The following is a 16,289-nucleotide window of genomic DNA, read 5'->3' as shown; positions in this document are numbered from 1 at the left end:
TATGTTTTTGAATTAATATAAGGGAGCAAATGCCACCTTGTAATCACTTCGGTCATGCTGCTCCCAGGGCAGGGATGAGGCAGCGTCTGTTAAGTTACCTTTGCCCTGGACCAAACGGCAAGTCATATACTAAGAGTTTATCCTTTTGGCGCAAAAGTTCCTCGATACTAGGCGACAGCCAGATCGCGGAAAGGATGCGTGCTGAAATTGGATGCCAAACCCTCCCATCTATTTGCAGACGCAATAACAATACGCTAACGAAGGTAACCACCAGAAGGAGGCTAATGGCCTTTCACTATGGACTTTTAGAAGACAACTCTAATTGAAGTCGATCCGATTAAATATTCTTTCCCAGTCAGCAGAAACCCAACCTCCACCCAACAATGTGCGTCATTGACAAAACAGCGCAATTTGTAGAAACTCTTTAAACCTCTCACCGTTGTTACATATGTTCCTTAATATGATGGAAGTGCGTCTCTTGATAACACAATATAAAATCTACCATTTTAAATATAAAATGTGCCTTTGCGTTATATATGATGCTATACAATATCTACTCACCAATATTTTTATCCTCTTGAAGTGGTTATGTTGCCAGAAGATCACCGTCCTTTTTTGTATTGGTCAATGAGAATAACTCCTTCCACTACATTTACTTTAGAAATCTGTCAACTGAAATCACTGGTACACTCATTCCCCAAAGAAAGGATTCTTGACTGGCGACGGAAGTTTTAGAGCTCAGAGGTCCATTGCCTTTCCAATAAATAATTAGAGCCTAACTTATTCCACATGCCATCTCCTTATCGGTGATGTTCACTTGATCACGGCCACTTTCCCCAAACACTATGACAATAAAAAGAAAGACTTCAAACACCTCAACTATGCTGAAAATATTTACTTAATCTCTCATCGTCTACTATAAATCCTTAGCCTCTTTTTGAACATAACTAAATCAGTAATTATTATTGATAGTTGAATATTACGTAGTCTAACTAATACAACACTAACACCTTTGTTCAATTTTTTTGTACTTACTCCAGACAAACTTGTATAAATTACAAATAGATTAAGGAAATTGATCGCAGTGATAAAACTAAAGATTGCCAGCGGTAGTGAAAAGTATCTTAGCGATAATTTTTTTAGAAACTATTTTTTTAGTTTAAATTTGGGTATTTAAGGTACGATTTTTAGGAGGATCATCAACAGTTGTCGAACGTACTCCGAACGACCCAAGATGTTTTTCAAGTTGTCACTCGTTTCTATTTTGAGTTTGGCTGTTCTGGCCCACCCAAGTGCCAGGATCCAACCGACCCCCGAAGAAAAGAGGTTGGAGGAAGCAGGAGGTTTCTTTCAAGGTGATATGCGTTTTCCACCCGGTAGAAATGGTTTGACCAACAGCAACCAAAGATGGACTAACAACATTGTTTATTACGATATCCATCCTGATTTCAGTAAGTAACACAACCAGGTAGCCTTAAGTTCATATTCATTCATTACTATAATCCGTCCGAATTTTATAACTTCAGCTGAACCAGAGAAGAACTACATCCTTGGAGCCATCAATGCCATCCAGGCTGTCAGCTGTATTAGATTCGAAAGAAGGTCTAACCAAAACAACTATGTTTATGTCACTGTAGGTTCAATTCGTGTGTTTTATTGGGAGAATTCGAAAATGAATTTGGCTTATTTCAGCGTGAAAACTCTGGTTGTTGGTCTTATGTTGGTATGATTGGAGGCAGACAAGATTTGAACTTGCAAGCCAATGGATGTGTCTACCACGGTACTGCCGTTCACGAGTTCCTCCACGCTCTTGGATTCCATCATCAACAAAGTGCATCCAGCCGTGACAATTACGTCAACATTGAATGGGGAAACATCCAATCTGGACTGGAAGGCAACTTCGACAAATATTCATCATCTTACGTCACTGACTTTGGCTATGGATACGACTATGAAAGTATTATGCACTACGACCAATACGCTTTCAGCAAGAACGGAGGAAGGACTATTACAACTCATAACCCTGCCTACCAAAGCGTCATTGGAAACCGTGGTGATTTGAGTCATGCTGATATCCAAAAACTCAGGGCTATGTATGGCTGCTGAATCTATTATATGTAGTTGAATTAAATCGAACTGCAATAAAAATGGCATAACTTTCTAACTGAAATCCTTGTGTTGTTAGTTTCATTGACAATATGGTTGCTATAAACCCTTACGTATGGCAAAAATATCACATTAAACCTACGCGCCTGGTAATGTGAGTTCCACTTTATCTTTTTTCTCAAGGGAAGGAAGGTAAAATGCGTTAACGTACAAAGTGCTCGACTCCTGTCTCAAACAAACTATTTCTGTGTCTAGGATACTAAGCTGGAACCATTTGGTTCATTGCCTAGGTTAGGTTTATTCAGTATTGCAGCGCAAATAGGGAGCCTCAGCTACTCTGTCGTTTCTCCTTCAAACCTCCCTTTTTCGCCTTAAGAATTCGTTGATTGTAACGTGCAACTTTGATTCACGTGTCCTTGCTATGCAACATGTTCTCCTGCTCTCAGCATGTTGTCAAGAGGCATTTGGTACCCTCCTACAAAAGAAACAGACATCGTCAATCAGATCCTTGCAATAAATGCAGTTTGGCGACAGTGATTTCTCGGTTGGGTTCAATAAGACTGATAATATCCATGTCGACTGAGCAGCTGGATTAATTAATAGTGAAGCACACTGTGCTTTTGATTGAATACCAGCAGCACGTTTTTGATGAGATGCGTTGTCCATCTACCATAGATTTTCTTTCCTGGGATTGGTGAGAGTAAGCGTTATCTTTTCACAAGCGATGGCTTCCTTATTTCGCTCTCCATTTTCGAAATATATAGACCCCGCAACATGATGAGCAATTGGAATAAATCGTGCTAAAACCATTACGGCTAGCAAAGAAATAGTACAATAGGCAAACCCACCGTGAAAAACTCCTTTCCGTTGTACTTGCCCAAGGTGTACGTAGTAGAGGGTACTAGCTCATACCTCGGAGCCGGAGGAAGGACACATCGAACCACACTACTCCACAAACGACGCACGCCTAGTGGATAAGAGACCTTCAACATTGGTCATCAACTGGTAAATTGCACATATTTTAGCTGCAACCTTGTCCGCGGTGTTCCGAGTCTACGAGATATTTAACCCCCGATTTCGATAAGATCGTGAATGCTTCAACCTGAATAGTGAGAACAAGATGACCATTCTAGTGTTGTTCAAAGCTAGGTAGAATGATCAGTCATCCATCTGCTGACTTGTCGCGTCAACATTCCCAATGTACGCTGAGCTTGTTCGACCAATTATATGATGGCATCAGCCGTGTATCCGATTAAATACGATTCATCACACATCTTGAGTCATACCAGACTATGACGTATAACAAAGATTTAAACCAAGGATAGATCTTTGAGCTGTCTCCAATGTGACTCCTATTCTACGATGCCCTTCCCGAGCCTCGTAGAGCAGATAGCCTGGAATATGGAAACAGCTTTCTAGCGCCAGAACTTCCCCATCAAGGCACTACTCGTCAGGCAAGTCAGTCTCACTGGTTGGACCACTTCATGAATCGCATCCCTCTGTAACTGTATGGTTTTGGTGAGAAATCTATCGCAGTAGATGTTTCATCAGTCAATCTTCGCTTAATAAGCCTTAGCGGCAGTAGCTCCTCTGTCGGAAGTATACTGACCCCAACGGAGCTTCGGGATCACCTCTGTCTTTTTGCTTATCAGTCTCGAAACCCTCCAACGGGAAGTGAAAATACCCGCTATCAGACATGCGTTGTACCGGTTTTAACATGTTACAGCACTTCACTGGGAATAACAGTCCCAATCCTTTTTTATCCTTTATTGACAGGGCCGCCTTTTTCAGTCCCTTTACAGTGAAGAGTGGCATTCCTCAGTGTTTCCTCTCTCGTCGACAGCATCATTTCCGATGAGGTGGACAGGGAAAAATACCTGCACGATTTTTTTCCATTTTTACTGCTACACTCTTCCATCCGTGTTTCGAATCTCGTCCTCCAAAGGGCCAACATACATAGATTCGTTCTGTAGGAAGCAAACGCTGAAGCGGGTCATTTCTGAAGAACGAACACACACAAAGCAATTCCCTCAGTCATGCCCAAGCATAACTTCCATATCTCTCCCCCAAATGGCAACGAGGCTTAGTATATCGACATACTGCGATTGGGAATACCAATGCCGGTGCCCGGTGTTCCACACAAGTGAAACAAAGCTTCATACCCTTAGGCCCAGTATTTAAAGTAGCGAATCGGAACTGCCTTTCACATTATCCTGCAGAAGCTTCACTTGATCTTTAATTTCAATCAATGAAAAAGTTGATTAACTGTCTTCTCAGGGGCGGTGATAATGGTCAATTTTCGCCCTCTGGACTTGGTAGATGTAATTCCCACGTTGAGGTTGTTTACATGCATACGTGGATAATCCATTTTTACTGCTTCCTTCACCTCTTTATTATTCGCAAGACAGTCCAAATTCCCTTCCAGGGGGAACGTAGGTTTCAGGAAAGCGCTGTTTTCATAGACAGAATGCTCTGGACTGTCTCGTAGAATATATTCTTTCTGTCAGTCTTCGAATCAAGTTCGACAATTCTACCGCCGATTTGAAACTGCCGGACAGATTTGACATCTACCCCAGGGTCTTCAGTCAGCATCTTCTGGTTCGCATTGCTGCGGACTTCATGAGGAACCTCCGCAAAAAATCTGCTTTCGTTCATCTTGAAGAGAAGGGTCTTGATCGAGGTTTAGCCCTTCTTTTTTATCAGCTATTACCACGACATTACTACTGCTGTAGGTATCCATTGACGCTGACTGGTTTTCTTTGTTACCACTTGGCAAGATTCTTGTTGTTGCGTCATGAGCGGGGAGCTCCGGATGATGATAGCAGTTATCATTTTCTGTATGACCATCATCATCAACGGCGCAACAACCGGTATCCGGTCTAGGCCTGCCTTAATAAGGAACTCCAGACATCCCGGTTTTACGCCGAAGTCCACCAATTCGATATCCCTAAAAGCTGTCTGGCGTCCTGACCTACGCCATCGCTCCACCTTAGGCAGGGTCTGCTTCGTCTTCTTTTTCTACCATAGATATTGCCCTTATAGACCTTCCGGGTGGGATCATCCTCATCCATACGGATTAAGTGACCCGCCCACCGTAACCTATTGAGCCGGATTTTATCCACAACCGGACGGTCATGGTATCGCTCATAGATTTCGTCATTGTGTAGATTCTTCTCTCGAACGCGGCCAAGAGTTCGCAATTTTTCTTGATAAGAACCCAAGTTTCCAAGGAATACATGAGGACTGGCAAGATCATAATCTTGTACAGCAAGAGCTTTGCCCCTATTGTGAGACGTTTCGAGCGGAACAGTCTTTGTAAGCTGAAATAGGCTCTCTTGGCTGACAACAACCGTGCGCGGATTTCATCATCGTAGTTGTTGTCGGTTGTGATTTTCGACCCTAGATAGGAGAAATTATCAACGGTCCCAAAGTTGTATTCTCCTATCTTTATTCTTCCTGTCTGACCAGTGCGGTTTGATGTTGTTGGTTGATTCGTCTTCGGTGCTGACGTTGCCACCATATATTTTGTCTTGCCTTCATTGATGTGCAGCCCAAGATATCGCCCCGATTGCCGCCTGCTCGATCTAGATGAAGGCAGTTTGTACGTCTCGGGTGGTTCTTCCCATGATGTCGATATCGTCAGCATAGGCCAGCAGTTAGGTGGACTTGAAGAGGATCGTACCTCTTGCATTTACCTCAGCATCACGGATCACTTTCTCGAGGGTCAGGTTAAAGAGAACGCATGATAGGGCATCCCCTTGTCGTAGACCGTTGTTGATGTCGAATGGTCTTGAGAGTGATCCTGCTGCTTTTATCTGGCTTCGCACATTGGTCAGGGTCAGCCTAGTCAGTCTTATTAATTTCGTCGGAATACCGAATTCTCTCATGGCCGTGTACAGTTTTACCCTGGCTATGCTATCATAGGCGGCTTTAAAGTCGATGAACAGATGGTGCAACTGTTGTCCATATTCCAACAGTTTTTCCATCGCTTGCCGCACAGAGAAAATCTGATCTGTTGCTGATTTGCCTGGAGTGAAGCCTCTTTGGTATGGGCCAATGATGTTGTGGGCGTATGGGACTATCCGGCCTAGCAAGGTAGTGGAGAATATCTTATAGATGGTACTCAGCAACGTGATACCTCTATAATTGCTGCACTGTGTGATATCTCCCTTTTTATGTATGAGACAGATAATGCCTCGTTGCCAATCGTCAGGCATTGATTCGCTGTCCCATACCTTGAGCACAAGTTGATGAACCACTTGGTGTAACTGGTCGCCTCCATATTTAAAAAATTCGGCTGTAATTCCATCGGCTCCTGGCGACTTATGATTTTTTAGCCGATGAATTGCACGACTGTTTCGCCTAAACTTGGTGGTGGCAGTATTTGTCCGTCGTCTTCAGTTGGCGGGACCTCCAACTCGCCGATGTTCTGGTTGTTCAGTAGTTCATCAAAGTACTCAATCCATCGCTCTAATATGCCCATTCTATCGGAAATCAGATTTCCCTCTTTGTCTCGGCAGGATGAGCATCGAGGTGTATAAGGCTTCATCCTGCTGACTTGTTGGTAAATCTTCCGCGCCTGGTGCGGTTGCTCCCTGTACTTTTCTCGTTCACAGACTTGTTAGTTCTCAAAGAGGGGATTCTAGGTAGTATTGTTATTCGAGCTCGGAGCACCATGCCAACGAGATAGTGATCCGAGTCTATATTGGCCCCCCTATATGTTCTGACATTCATCAAGGCTAAGAGGTGGCGGCCTTCGATCAACACGTGGTCAATTTGGTTGAAAGTGGTCCCGTCTGGAGAGGCCCACGTATGTTTGTGGACCGCTTTCCGCGCAAACCAGGTACTTCGAACAACCATTTCGTGTGACCCTGCTAATTGAATAGTCCGCAGTCCGTTATCATTTGTTTTTTCATGTAAGTTATGGGAGCCAACGTATCGCCTGAATAGGGGCTCCTTCCCTACTTGGCTGTTAAAATCCCAAGTATGATTTTGATATCATATCTGGGATAGGCTTCGAGGGTTTGTTCTACTGCCTCGTAGAAGGTATCCTTCTCCGACTCTGCAGTCTCCTCTGTAGGGACGTGAACGTTTATGAGGCTTATATTGCTAAACTTGCCTCGCAAGTGCAGAGTGCATAGCCGTTCGCTTATGTTTTCAAAGCCGATAACAGCAGGTTTCATTTTTTGGCTGACTAAGAAACCCACTCCGAGCACATGGTTTACTGGATGACCGCTATAATATATGGTGTAGTGGCTCTTCTCCAGGAAACCAGTCCCTGTCCATCGCATCTCTTGCAACGCTTTTATATCAGCCCTATATTGGGACAGGGTATCGGCTAGCTGCTCATCAGCTTCATCTCTGTACAGGGAGCGCACGTTCCATGAGAAAATGCGCAAATCGTTATTCCGTTGTCGTTGCCGGGTCCGTCGTTTTAAAATCCATCCTGTCTGAAGCTCCTTTCGTGGCTCCGTAACATCGGTTTTCCGTGTAGGGTTGTCAGCCCTACCCAACCCCTAACCTGGAGGACCAGTTGGTACAGTTTGTCCCGTTTTTAGGCGCTGTATGACCGCCGTGCTCTTTTTGAGTAGCCTTTCCTCCTGGTTTCTTGTCTTTTTGATGAGCTTCATTCTCTTCATAAAGATGATTTGCGGTTCTACCTGATTTACAAGTTCGTAAACTTTTTTTCCGATAAGCAAGTGCTTCGCAACTTAAAGCAAATACTCTTTTCTCGTGATTTTTCTCCGACCTGGAGCACGATGACGTTTCTCCTTTTTGGTTGTCAGAATTATTTTCTTATACGGTGCTACTACTACTACTAACTACTATCTTTTTCCTCTAGGCCAGTTAGTAGAAGGACCCCTACCTTAACTGGGAAGATTGGGTCGACCTGCTTCGGAAATAAAGAACGATCGTTGCCATGTAGCAAGTTTGCCCTGTTTGTCCGGCCCCATTTGGCTCCAGCTTCCATTACATGGCATAACCCGTAACGAAGTTGTCGTACTCTCTCGACGTTCCACTTATCTGCTGCCACGTCCACTTTCTCATGAACGCGTTCATCGGTGTTTGGCCCAAACGTTGACTAAATTCTCCTTTGTTTTGTTTTTGAAAATTAGGGTTGGGAGTAGTTACTGATGTAGAAGACTGCTCTACCTTGTGGATCAGCGGTTTTAGGATTGTAGGGATAAGAGTAATTGAAGGAACAGATGCATGTGAAGAAGATTCTCATCGAGTTACTCAATGTGTATAACCTGGGTGATAAGCGGGCGTGACGAGCAAGGACTACGTCCATGCGGGGGGTTTGGCACGTAAGATATTGCCCTGATAATACCACAATTTCCGTCCAAACACGAATTCAGACGACCTTAGTCGAGGGAAATACGAACACTCTACCAATCGAAAGGAGGCGAGGAGGCAGTGGTAAAGAATTGAGGAAACGAAATGGAAATGCTTGGAGCACACTTTTTTAAGACTATTGGTAAGATTTTGTCGGGATATACCGATTTCTTGCTTATAGACATCATGATTGTTTGATATGGCAAAATGGACGGGTTGCATGTTCATCTGATCAGAAAATTGGTGAAGAGGTTTTCTGTGAGTTGGGTTCGGTAGAGGTTAGAGTCGAGAAGCTGTTTCCTGACATCAGTTTTGAAACGCGGGCTTAGGGAAGTGGTTAACTAGGATGTTCACTTTTTCGGATGGAGAGATGTTTTAAGATAGGATTGGGGTTTCCTGGGTTATTTTTTTAGGCTAGGACGAATTTTTTTGGTTTCCCTGAAGGTGCCAAAGTTCAGGTTAACATTGGAGACGCGCTTGTCGAGATGGTCAGGATTGAAATTCGCTGGTATATGGAACTATTAATATTGCGGAGTTCATGAACTAAGTAAGGGGTCTGTGGAGGGTATCTATTTGTAAGTAGTGTCTACCGAAGGGTTCTTCTGTGTGATATCGCCAAGGAGTGCAGTTCGTCTTCTGGAAGGGGTAGGTAGGTAGGTATCAGTGGCCGCTACGAGGACCCCAATTAGCGCTTTGGTGCGCCGTTTTGATGCCACAAACTCCTAAGACCGTGACTGCTGGGAGGCAGAGTCCAGCCGGCTCGGATCTTCAGAGCCAGCCCGTAGCATTCTCGAAGGAAAGCAGCTCTCCAACCCTGCAGCTAGAAATCTCTCTGAGGCCCCAAAGAATGGTTTACCCAGTGTCCGTAACCTGACTCTAGCCAGAGCTGGGCAATCGCAGAGAAAGTGAATGAGGGTTCCCCTTCCTTCTCCGCAGCTTCGGCAATGCGAGTTGTAGGATATACCGAGCCTAACGGCATGGTCCCCTATGGGCCAGTGCCACGTGCAGATAGCTGTAATCTTGAACGCATTTGCACGCGTCGGGCACAGGAGCTCTCGTGAGCAGGCTATGTTATAAGCGGGCCAAATTCTCCTTGACTTGGCACAGTTTGCAAGCCTTCGCCATCGTGCGAGTAAACTCGGCCCCGACAGTCACCAGCGGAACACCGACTGTATTCCCCGAGGGACTGCCAAGAGCAAAGCCTTGCCTGGCCAATCCGTCAGCCCGCTCATTTCCCTCTATGTTCCTATGCCCGGGAACTCAGAGGAGAGCGACCTTGAGCGTGCCGCCCAGACGGTTAAGCGCGTCTCTGCACTGCCCCACCAGCCGAGAATATGTCGTCGTTGAGTACAAGGCCTTGATCGCCTTGGCGCTCGAATCACGCTCCAGCCATCGACAGACTTCCAATATCGCGCAGCACTTCCGCCTGGAATATACGAAACCTGGGAGACCATACGACTTGAATACACCGTACGTATTCGAGAAAACTCCCGCGCCGACTCCATAGGCCATCTTTGATCCGTTCATAAAGAATATTGTGTCATAGCCTTGCAACACGCCGCCGGTCTTCCACTTTGCCCTGGCTGGAAGGTCCACAGCAAAGTTTCTCGTAAAGTTCAGCTTGCGTGTGGCATAGTCCGTGGGGGATGCCCAGATTTCCCGAGGTATTTTATCTAGGATCTTGCTGTGACCGTAGGACTTCGCTGCCCAGCATCCGGACTCACGTAGTCTGACGGCACTGCACGCTGCAACATATTTAATATGGAGGTCTAGAGGGAGGAGATGCAGGAGTACATTGAGAGCATCTGCCGGGCAGGACTGCAGAGCCCCAAAAGGAAATCAGGAACCCAGGATGGGGTTAAATGGCTGATTCTGAGGGGAAGTTTGATGTCGAAGATTACGGCATCATGCTGCGTTCATTTTCCAGAAAGGATTAGGTATTAGGATCAAGAGTAATTTTACAGCTGATAATGAACTAGTCCAGATAGGAGTGATAACAGCTTTTATTGAAGGTTTGTGAGAAACCGATGGAACCTTTCTCGATTCTGAGTCAACTGCGCCTATTACCAGGTACCAAGTTTTACTTTGTGCCTTCGTTAAGAGGGTGATGTTCAAGGAATTGGTTGGAGCAATCAATAGACGGATCAACGAATATCCAGGACAATTGGTTTTCAGGGAAAATAAGGGTGGCTTCGAGTAATTTGAAGCTGTTTCGGGGAAGAAGAATGGACCGAGGATTGTAAAGTGGTGGATTGTCGGTACGGAAAATGTTGAAATTGGGAAAGTTGCGTTTATACTTATAGCTCAATCTGGTTTCTCACAGGAGGAGTAGCTCGAACTTGGGTTGCGAAGTCGGTTAATGATGGAGTTCATGTTCAACTCGATGATTCTAACGTCTCAACGCTCGAGTAATTTACCTGGGAGTAGGACGGGAGGAAGCCCCTAGTAATCATGATAAAACAAGTTAATTTAAACTGGAAACTATGCAAAATTTTAAAGTTTGGACGTGACACCCTTTTTATAGGTTTGGGCGAACATTTCTCAATCAACCATCATATGACAGATTAGGAGTGACGATATTCTTTCAAATTTTGTGTATTGCCACGTTGCTCTTAGCTTCAGCCGTACTTCAGCTAGAATGAAAAACAAATAGAACCGTCAAATGCAATATAACACCACAAGAAATATTGAGTCAGAATTAATATACACTGTTTTTAAATTGTTAATCCTCTTTGCGATATCACCATATTCTCCTACAATCAGTAATTATTATTACTGGTTAAATACTATCAAGTGTAACTTTTACAATACAAAAACTCATTGTTCCATTTTTTTTGCATTTCCCCAGACAAGCTTGTAATAAATTATAAATAGATTAGGGAAATTTGATTGGAGTGATATAACTAAAGATTGCCAGCGGTAGTGAAAAGTATCTTAGCGATAATTTTTTTCTGAAACTATTTTTTTAGTTTGAATTTGAGTATTTAAGGTGCGATTTTTAGGACAATCACCAACAGTTGTCGAACGCACTCCGAACGACCCAAGATGTTTTTCAAGTTGTCACTTCTTTCTCTTTTGAGTTTGGCTGTTCTGGCGCACCCAAGTGCCAGGATCCAACCGAGTCCCGAAGAAAAGAGGTTGGAAGAAGCGGGAGGTTTCTTCCAAGGTGATATGCGTTTCCCACCCGGTCGTAATGGTTTGACCAACAGCAACCAAAGATGGACTAACAACGTTGTTTACTACGATATCAGTCCCTCTTTCAGTAAGTAACACAACCAGGTAGCCTTAAGTTCATATTCATTAATTACTAGAATGCGACCGTATTTTATAACTTTAGCTGAACCAGAGAAGAACTACATCCTTGGAGCCATCAATGCCATCCAGGCTGCCAGCTGTGTTAGGTTCGAAAGAAGGACCAACCAAAACAATTATGTTTATGTCACTGTAGGTTCAATTTGTGTGTTTTATTGGGAGAATTCGAAAATGAACTTGTCTTATTTCAGCGTGAAAACTCTGGTTGTTGGTCTTATGTTGGTATGATTGGAGGCAGACAAGATTTGAACTTGCAAGCCAATGGATGTGTATACCACGGAACAGCCGTTCACGAGTTCCTCCACGCTCTTGGATTCCATCATCAACAAAGTGCATCCAGCCGCGACAATTACGTCAGCATTGAATGGGGAAACATCCAATCTGGACTGGAAGGCAACTTCGACAAATATTCATCATCTTACGTCACTGACTTTGGCTATGGATACGACTACGAAAGTATTATGCATTACGACCAATACGCTTTCAGCAAGAACGGAGGAAGGACTATTACAACTCATAACCCTGCCTACCAAAGCGTCATTGGAAACCGTGGTGATTTGAGCCACGCTGATATCCAAAAACTCAGGGCTATGTATGGCTGCTGAATCTATTATATGTAGTTAAGTCAAATTGAACTACAATAAAAAGGCACGACTAACTGATATCTTTGTGTTATTTATTTATTTGTTGACTAATACAAAAGGGTGTCCGGATAGCTGAGTGGTTCGAGCGCAAAGCTGTCGTACGGAAGGTCGCGGTTCGAATCTCACTAATGGCAGTCGAATTTGTATCGTGATTTGACGTCGGATACCAGTCGACTCAGCTTTGAATGAGTACCCGAGTCAAATCAGGGTAATAATCTCGGGCAAGCGCAATGTTGACCACACTGCCTCCTACAGGGTTCTCTAATCCTGGAGTGTACCGTTACGGTCTTGAATGAAGTGCTCTAACACACTTCAAGGCCCTGATCCAACATGGATTGTTGCGCCAACGATTATTATTTATTAATACAAAAATAGTTGAATATACCTTCTTAAGTCAATATGTCTGGCATAAACCCGTCAAACAGTCAAGCCATCCCATTATTTTCCTAGAAGCCTGCATACCATGGCTTTATTCATCCTTATTTTCCTTCCCCCGATTCTGCTTTTTTGTTTCGTTAAATTCAGTACCATTTGACCAAGATCCATGGGAGAGCAAGGAACTATCCTCAGTATAGTCGAGCTGTCTTAGGAAAGTTATCATGGTTCATTGAGTTCTTCCACGTCGTCCAGGCAAACAGGACGTCATGTTAAAGTTTTCGAAGAGATTAATTTTGACTATCAGGACGTTTGCGAACGGAATATTATGTAAGATGGGATTTACATCTATGCCAATAGTCGAAAAACAGCCGAACAATCAAGTGAATATCGTGCCAAAAGCGAGCAGGATCCAAACTATTGTGACAAAATCACTCGAAAATCGTGGTGTTGTGAATCATCAGTGCCTTACGCTGGGCGAAACTGTCTATTAGAAATACCAGTGTGCGTCGTTTAAGTCGGATATATGGAAAGGCGACTCAACTCACGAGAATGTGCCGGTTCACACGGCATTCTTCTTATTCTGCAGCCTTTGTCCCGTTCACAAGCGGGGTCGGCTCGTCGTGATCGGCTTCGCCATTTGGCTCTATCGAATGCCTGATCTAGGTGCAATCTCGAGGCTTTCAAATCCCCATCCAGCGTATCAAGCCACCGTTGCTTAGGTCTGCCTTTTGGTCGTTTACCGTCGACTTCGATGTTCAGACCAATCTTGGTAAGTGATTTCTCGTTTGCACAAATTGCGTGACCATACCATCACAACTTTTCCACGATCGGTGCAATCCCATAACGATCGCGGATATCCTCATTTCGGATGTGATCTAAACGTGTGACGCCACTAGTCCAACGTAGCATCTTCGTCTCCATTACCGCAAGACGCCGTTCATTGTCTTTTATGGTCGGCCAACACTCAGAACCATAGAGAGCGACTGGACGGACGACATTGATTCTTTTTAAGTTTTAAGCCGAATCGTATCATACCGTTGCACAAACAGCTTATTCACCTGACCTAGCTCCGTCCAGGCTACCTCAGAAACTCAAAAGACCGCCTCGGAAACCCCGTTTTGAATTTATTGAAGATATTCTATCTGAACCGTTTCGCACTTTGAAGGTTATACGTAGAAATGATAGTCGACGATGAGTTTCTTCAGCTTAAAGTGTCGGACTACATCAATAATACCCCCTTTTCAGACATTTTCCCGAACAAGACGAAAGCAAGAATTGCCTAGACAACTTTATAAACTGCCACCATTTTTACTAACTTACTAGTATTTTTTTTTGCATTTAAGACAATAACCTAGAACCCTCTAGCACATGACTTCGGCTCTGGCTTATTCTATGTATGATCACGGTAGTTCCGCTCTGCACCGTCAGAATAACTCCTGCTAGTTCCAAGACGGTACGATAGGCAAACGCAACTCGCAAATCAGTTGTACTGCGCTAGACGCTTGTGATATATCTCCTTAGTGAACCAGAACCGTAAAAAGGGACGAACTGAACCGTACTTTTCAGTAAACAACGCCTACTGAATGAAGGACCTCCGACATTTGCCTTCAGCCGGCAAATCGTAAATATTCTAACTGCAACGTTATCGATGATGTTCCCAATCTGCGCGAAGTAGCTCATTTTCGCATCTACCATGATGCTGAGGTCTTTCACCGCTGGTTTCGGCAATTCTGAATAGGGAAGACTATGTTAATCTTCTTTTTGTCAGGACGATGACTTCGGTTTCTTCCATAGCAAGGAAAAATCCATGCCCATTCATTCATTCAAGAAGCACCTGTACAATTTCTTTACGAACAGGGTAACCGATGACCGGCAAATTTTTTTATAACCAAGTTATACCCGAAGTCCCGTGGGTACCTGTTGTTGTTACTAACTAGCTTTTGCTAGCAGCATGCATTTTACCTACTGATTTCACGCCGAATTCCCGTTCGGTCCCCTGTATTCAGCGCAACTAAAGGTTCCTGACTGTGGCGCGCTGCGTAATCCTGCGTAATCAGAGGTAACTCGTTCATAAACTTGCGATTTCAGCTGTCCACCAGTGCACAGATGACTTTCCGTGAGGAAGTCTCCTTTTGGGCGCCGATGCGTCGAAAGCTAGGGTGATAAGGCTCATTGCTGAGTTCACTGACGATTCAGTTGGAGTTCTCGGTGTTTTGGTTCAGTTACTTCTCTTGAGAGAGCTTGGATAAATTTGAAAACGTCGATTTTTCCGATATTCCACCTGATTGATATTTACCGAACGTCAGAATATTGGAAGGAGTCATTCGGCACTTCAAAGGAAATGTATTGGTGTTGTTACAGCGTTGACTTTAAGGACTCCGTAAGAAATGTTACGTCAGTGACAATGCCCTCACAACCAAGGCGTCGCATTGTGGCAGTGGTACTAATATTTAGGACGATAAGTCACGACCTGACTACCATCTTCAAAGTTTAGTCTGTTCCGAGCATCTAGTTAAGCTATGCACCATTCTTCCGTTAAAGTCTCCTCCAAATAGAACTCAACCTTTCGTGTTTCGAATCTCGTTTTCCAAGGCGTTAAACTTACTCGGCGGACTTAGATTCGTTCTAAAAAAGCGCACTCGCAAGTTCTCTGTATCTCTTCGCCGGTTGGTAGCGGTGCTAGATTATCGACATACCATGACGGTGAACTCTTATGCCAGTACCTCTCGCTCAAGCTGAGTCAGTCTTCTTTCTTCCATTACCTGCCCCATGAGATTATGAGCAGTTGGACTCCTACCCATGTTCGCTTGTAGGATGCGGACTATGATGCTTAACTTTTCTCTTCGTCTTCTTTCTGCAGGTTGTGATCCTTGTAAAGAAGACAACATTTTTCCAAAGCGTCTCCGGCTTCGCCAGGCTTGTAAAACAATTTTTGTCCTCTGGAGTAGGTTGCTCATATATGGATCCCTTTTTATTGATTCCTACGTCAAGACAGCCCAAATCCCGTATTTCGAGGGTGAACATGGCTTCCTGGAGGAAAACCACTGTTTTCATAGATAGAATGCTCTGGACTGTTTGGCAGAACGTATTCGTCTTCGTCAGCCTTCAACCCGAGTTCGGCAATATACCACCGGTTTGAAACTGCCGAATAGATTTAACGTCTACCCCAGAATCTTCTGATTTACCATTGCTTGCTTGCTTCTTGAAGAACTTCCTTGTAAGATCTACCTTTGTTCGACTTGAAGAGGAAGGTTTTTGATCGCGGTTTGTCCTTTCCCTTTTCTTGAGCACTGATATTACCTCGACTTTGTAATTGAAGTCGATATCCCACTAATGTTGCTGTTGCTGTACTTTCGCTTTTGTCGACGCTGACTAGTACCTTTGGTTACCACATCGCAGGATTCTTGCTGCTGTGTCATGCTTCGTCTGCTTTCTTCAACTGTCTGCTTCCCAACCCCCCCACCCCTCTGGCATGCTAAGGTCACCGAGTTTTGCGTAGCTAACGACCGCGTT

At 44.2% G+C, this 16,289-nt stretch overlaps 2 protein-coding genes across 2 annotated transcripts; both read left to right on the top strand.

Annotated features, from left to right (window-relative positions):
- The first annotated feature begins 1,204 nt into the window (after nt 1-1,204).
- Nucleotides 1,205-12,395, top strand: LOC119655960 (zinc metalloproteinase nas-6-like). Its single transcript, XM_038062182.1, has 5 exons — nt 1,205-1,451; nt 1,527-1,633; nt 1,693-2,120; nt 2,808-2,810; nt 12,372-12,395. Exons 1-3 carry the CDS (start codon nt 1,235-1,237, stop codon nt 2,104-2,106), a joined length of 738 nt encoding a protein of 245 aa, XP_037918110.1. The 5' UTR covers nt 1,205-1,234; the 3' UTR covers nt 2,107-2,120; nt 2,808-2,810; nt 12,372-12,395.
- Nucleotides 11,433-12,416, top strand: LOC119655959 (zinc metalloproteinase nas-6-like). Its single transcript, XM_038062181.1, has 3 exons — nt 11,433-11,704; nt 11,780-11,886; nt 11,946-12,416. The coding sequence occupies exons 1-3, from the start codon at nt 11,488-11,490 to the stop codon at nt 12,357-12,359; spliced, it is 738 nt and encodes a 245-aa protein (XP_037918109.1). The 5' UTR covers nt 11,433-11,487; the 3' UTR covers nt 12,360-12,416.
- Nucleotides 12,417-16,289: the final 3,873 nt, after the last annotated feature.

The sequence above is a fragment of the Hermetia illucens genome, chromosome 4 (assembly GCF_905115235.1).
Source record: "Hermetia illucens chromosome 4, iHerIll2.2.curated.20191125, whole genome shotgun sequence".
In the NCBI taxonomy this organism is placed as follows: domain Eukaryota; kingdom Metazoa; phylum Arthropoda; class Insecta; order Diptera; family Stratiomyidae; genus Hermetia; species Hermetia illucens.
The sequence above is the reverse complement of the archived record's forward strand: the minus strand, read 5'-3'. Positions and strand labels throughout refer to the sequence as shown.

What these genes read in the sequence shown, in the direction of transcription:
- LOC119655959 (XM_038062181.1), top strand. Translation starts at nt 11,488, where the DNA reads ATGTTTTTCAAGTTGTCACTTCTTTCTCTTTTGAGTTTGGCTGTTCTG. An exon ending in CGATATCAGTCCCTCTTTCA is followed by an intron (nt 11,705 to 11,779) that starts GTAAGTAACACA and finishes TTATAACTTTAG; the next exon opens with CTGAACCAGAGAAGAACTAC. An exon ending in ACAATTATGTTTATGTCACT is followed by an intron (nt 11,887 to 11,945) that starts GTAGGTTCAATT and finishes GTCTTATTTCAG; the next exon opens with CGTGAAAACTCTGGTTGTTG.
- LOC119655960 (XM_038062182.1), top strand. Translation starts at nt 1,235, where the DNA reads ATGTTTTTCAAGTTGTCACTCGTTTCTATTTTGAGTTTGGCTGTTCTG. An exon ending in CGATATCCATCCTGATTTCA is followed by an intron (nt 1,452 to 1,526) that starts GTAAGTAACACA and finishes TTATAACTTCAG; the next exon opens with CTGAACCAGAGAAGAACTAC. An exon ending in ACAACTATGTTTATGTCACT is followed by an intron (nt 1,634 to 1,692) that starts GTAGGTTCAATT and finishes GGCTTATTTCAG; the next exon opens with CGTGAAAACTCTGGTTGTTG.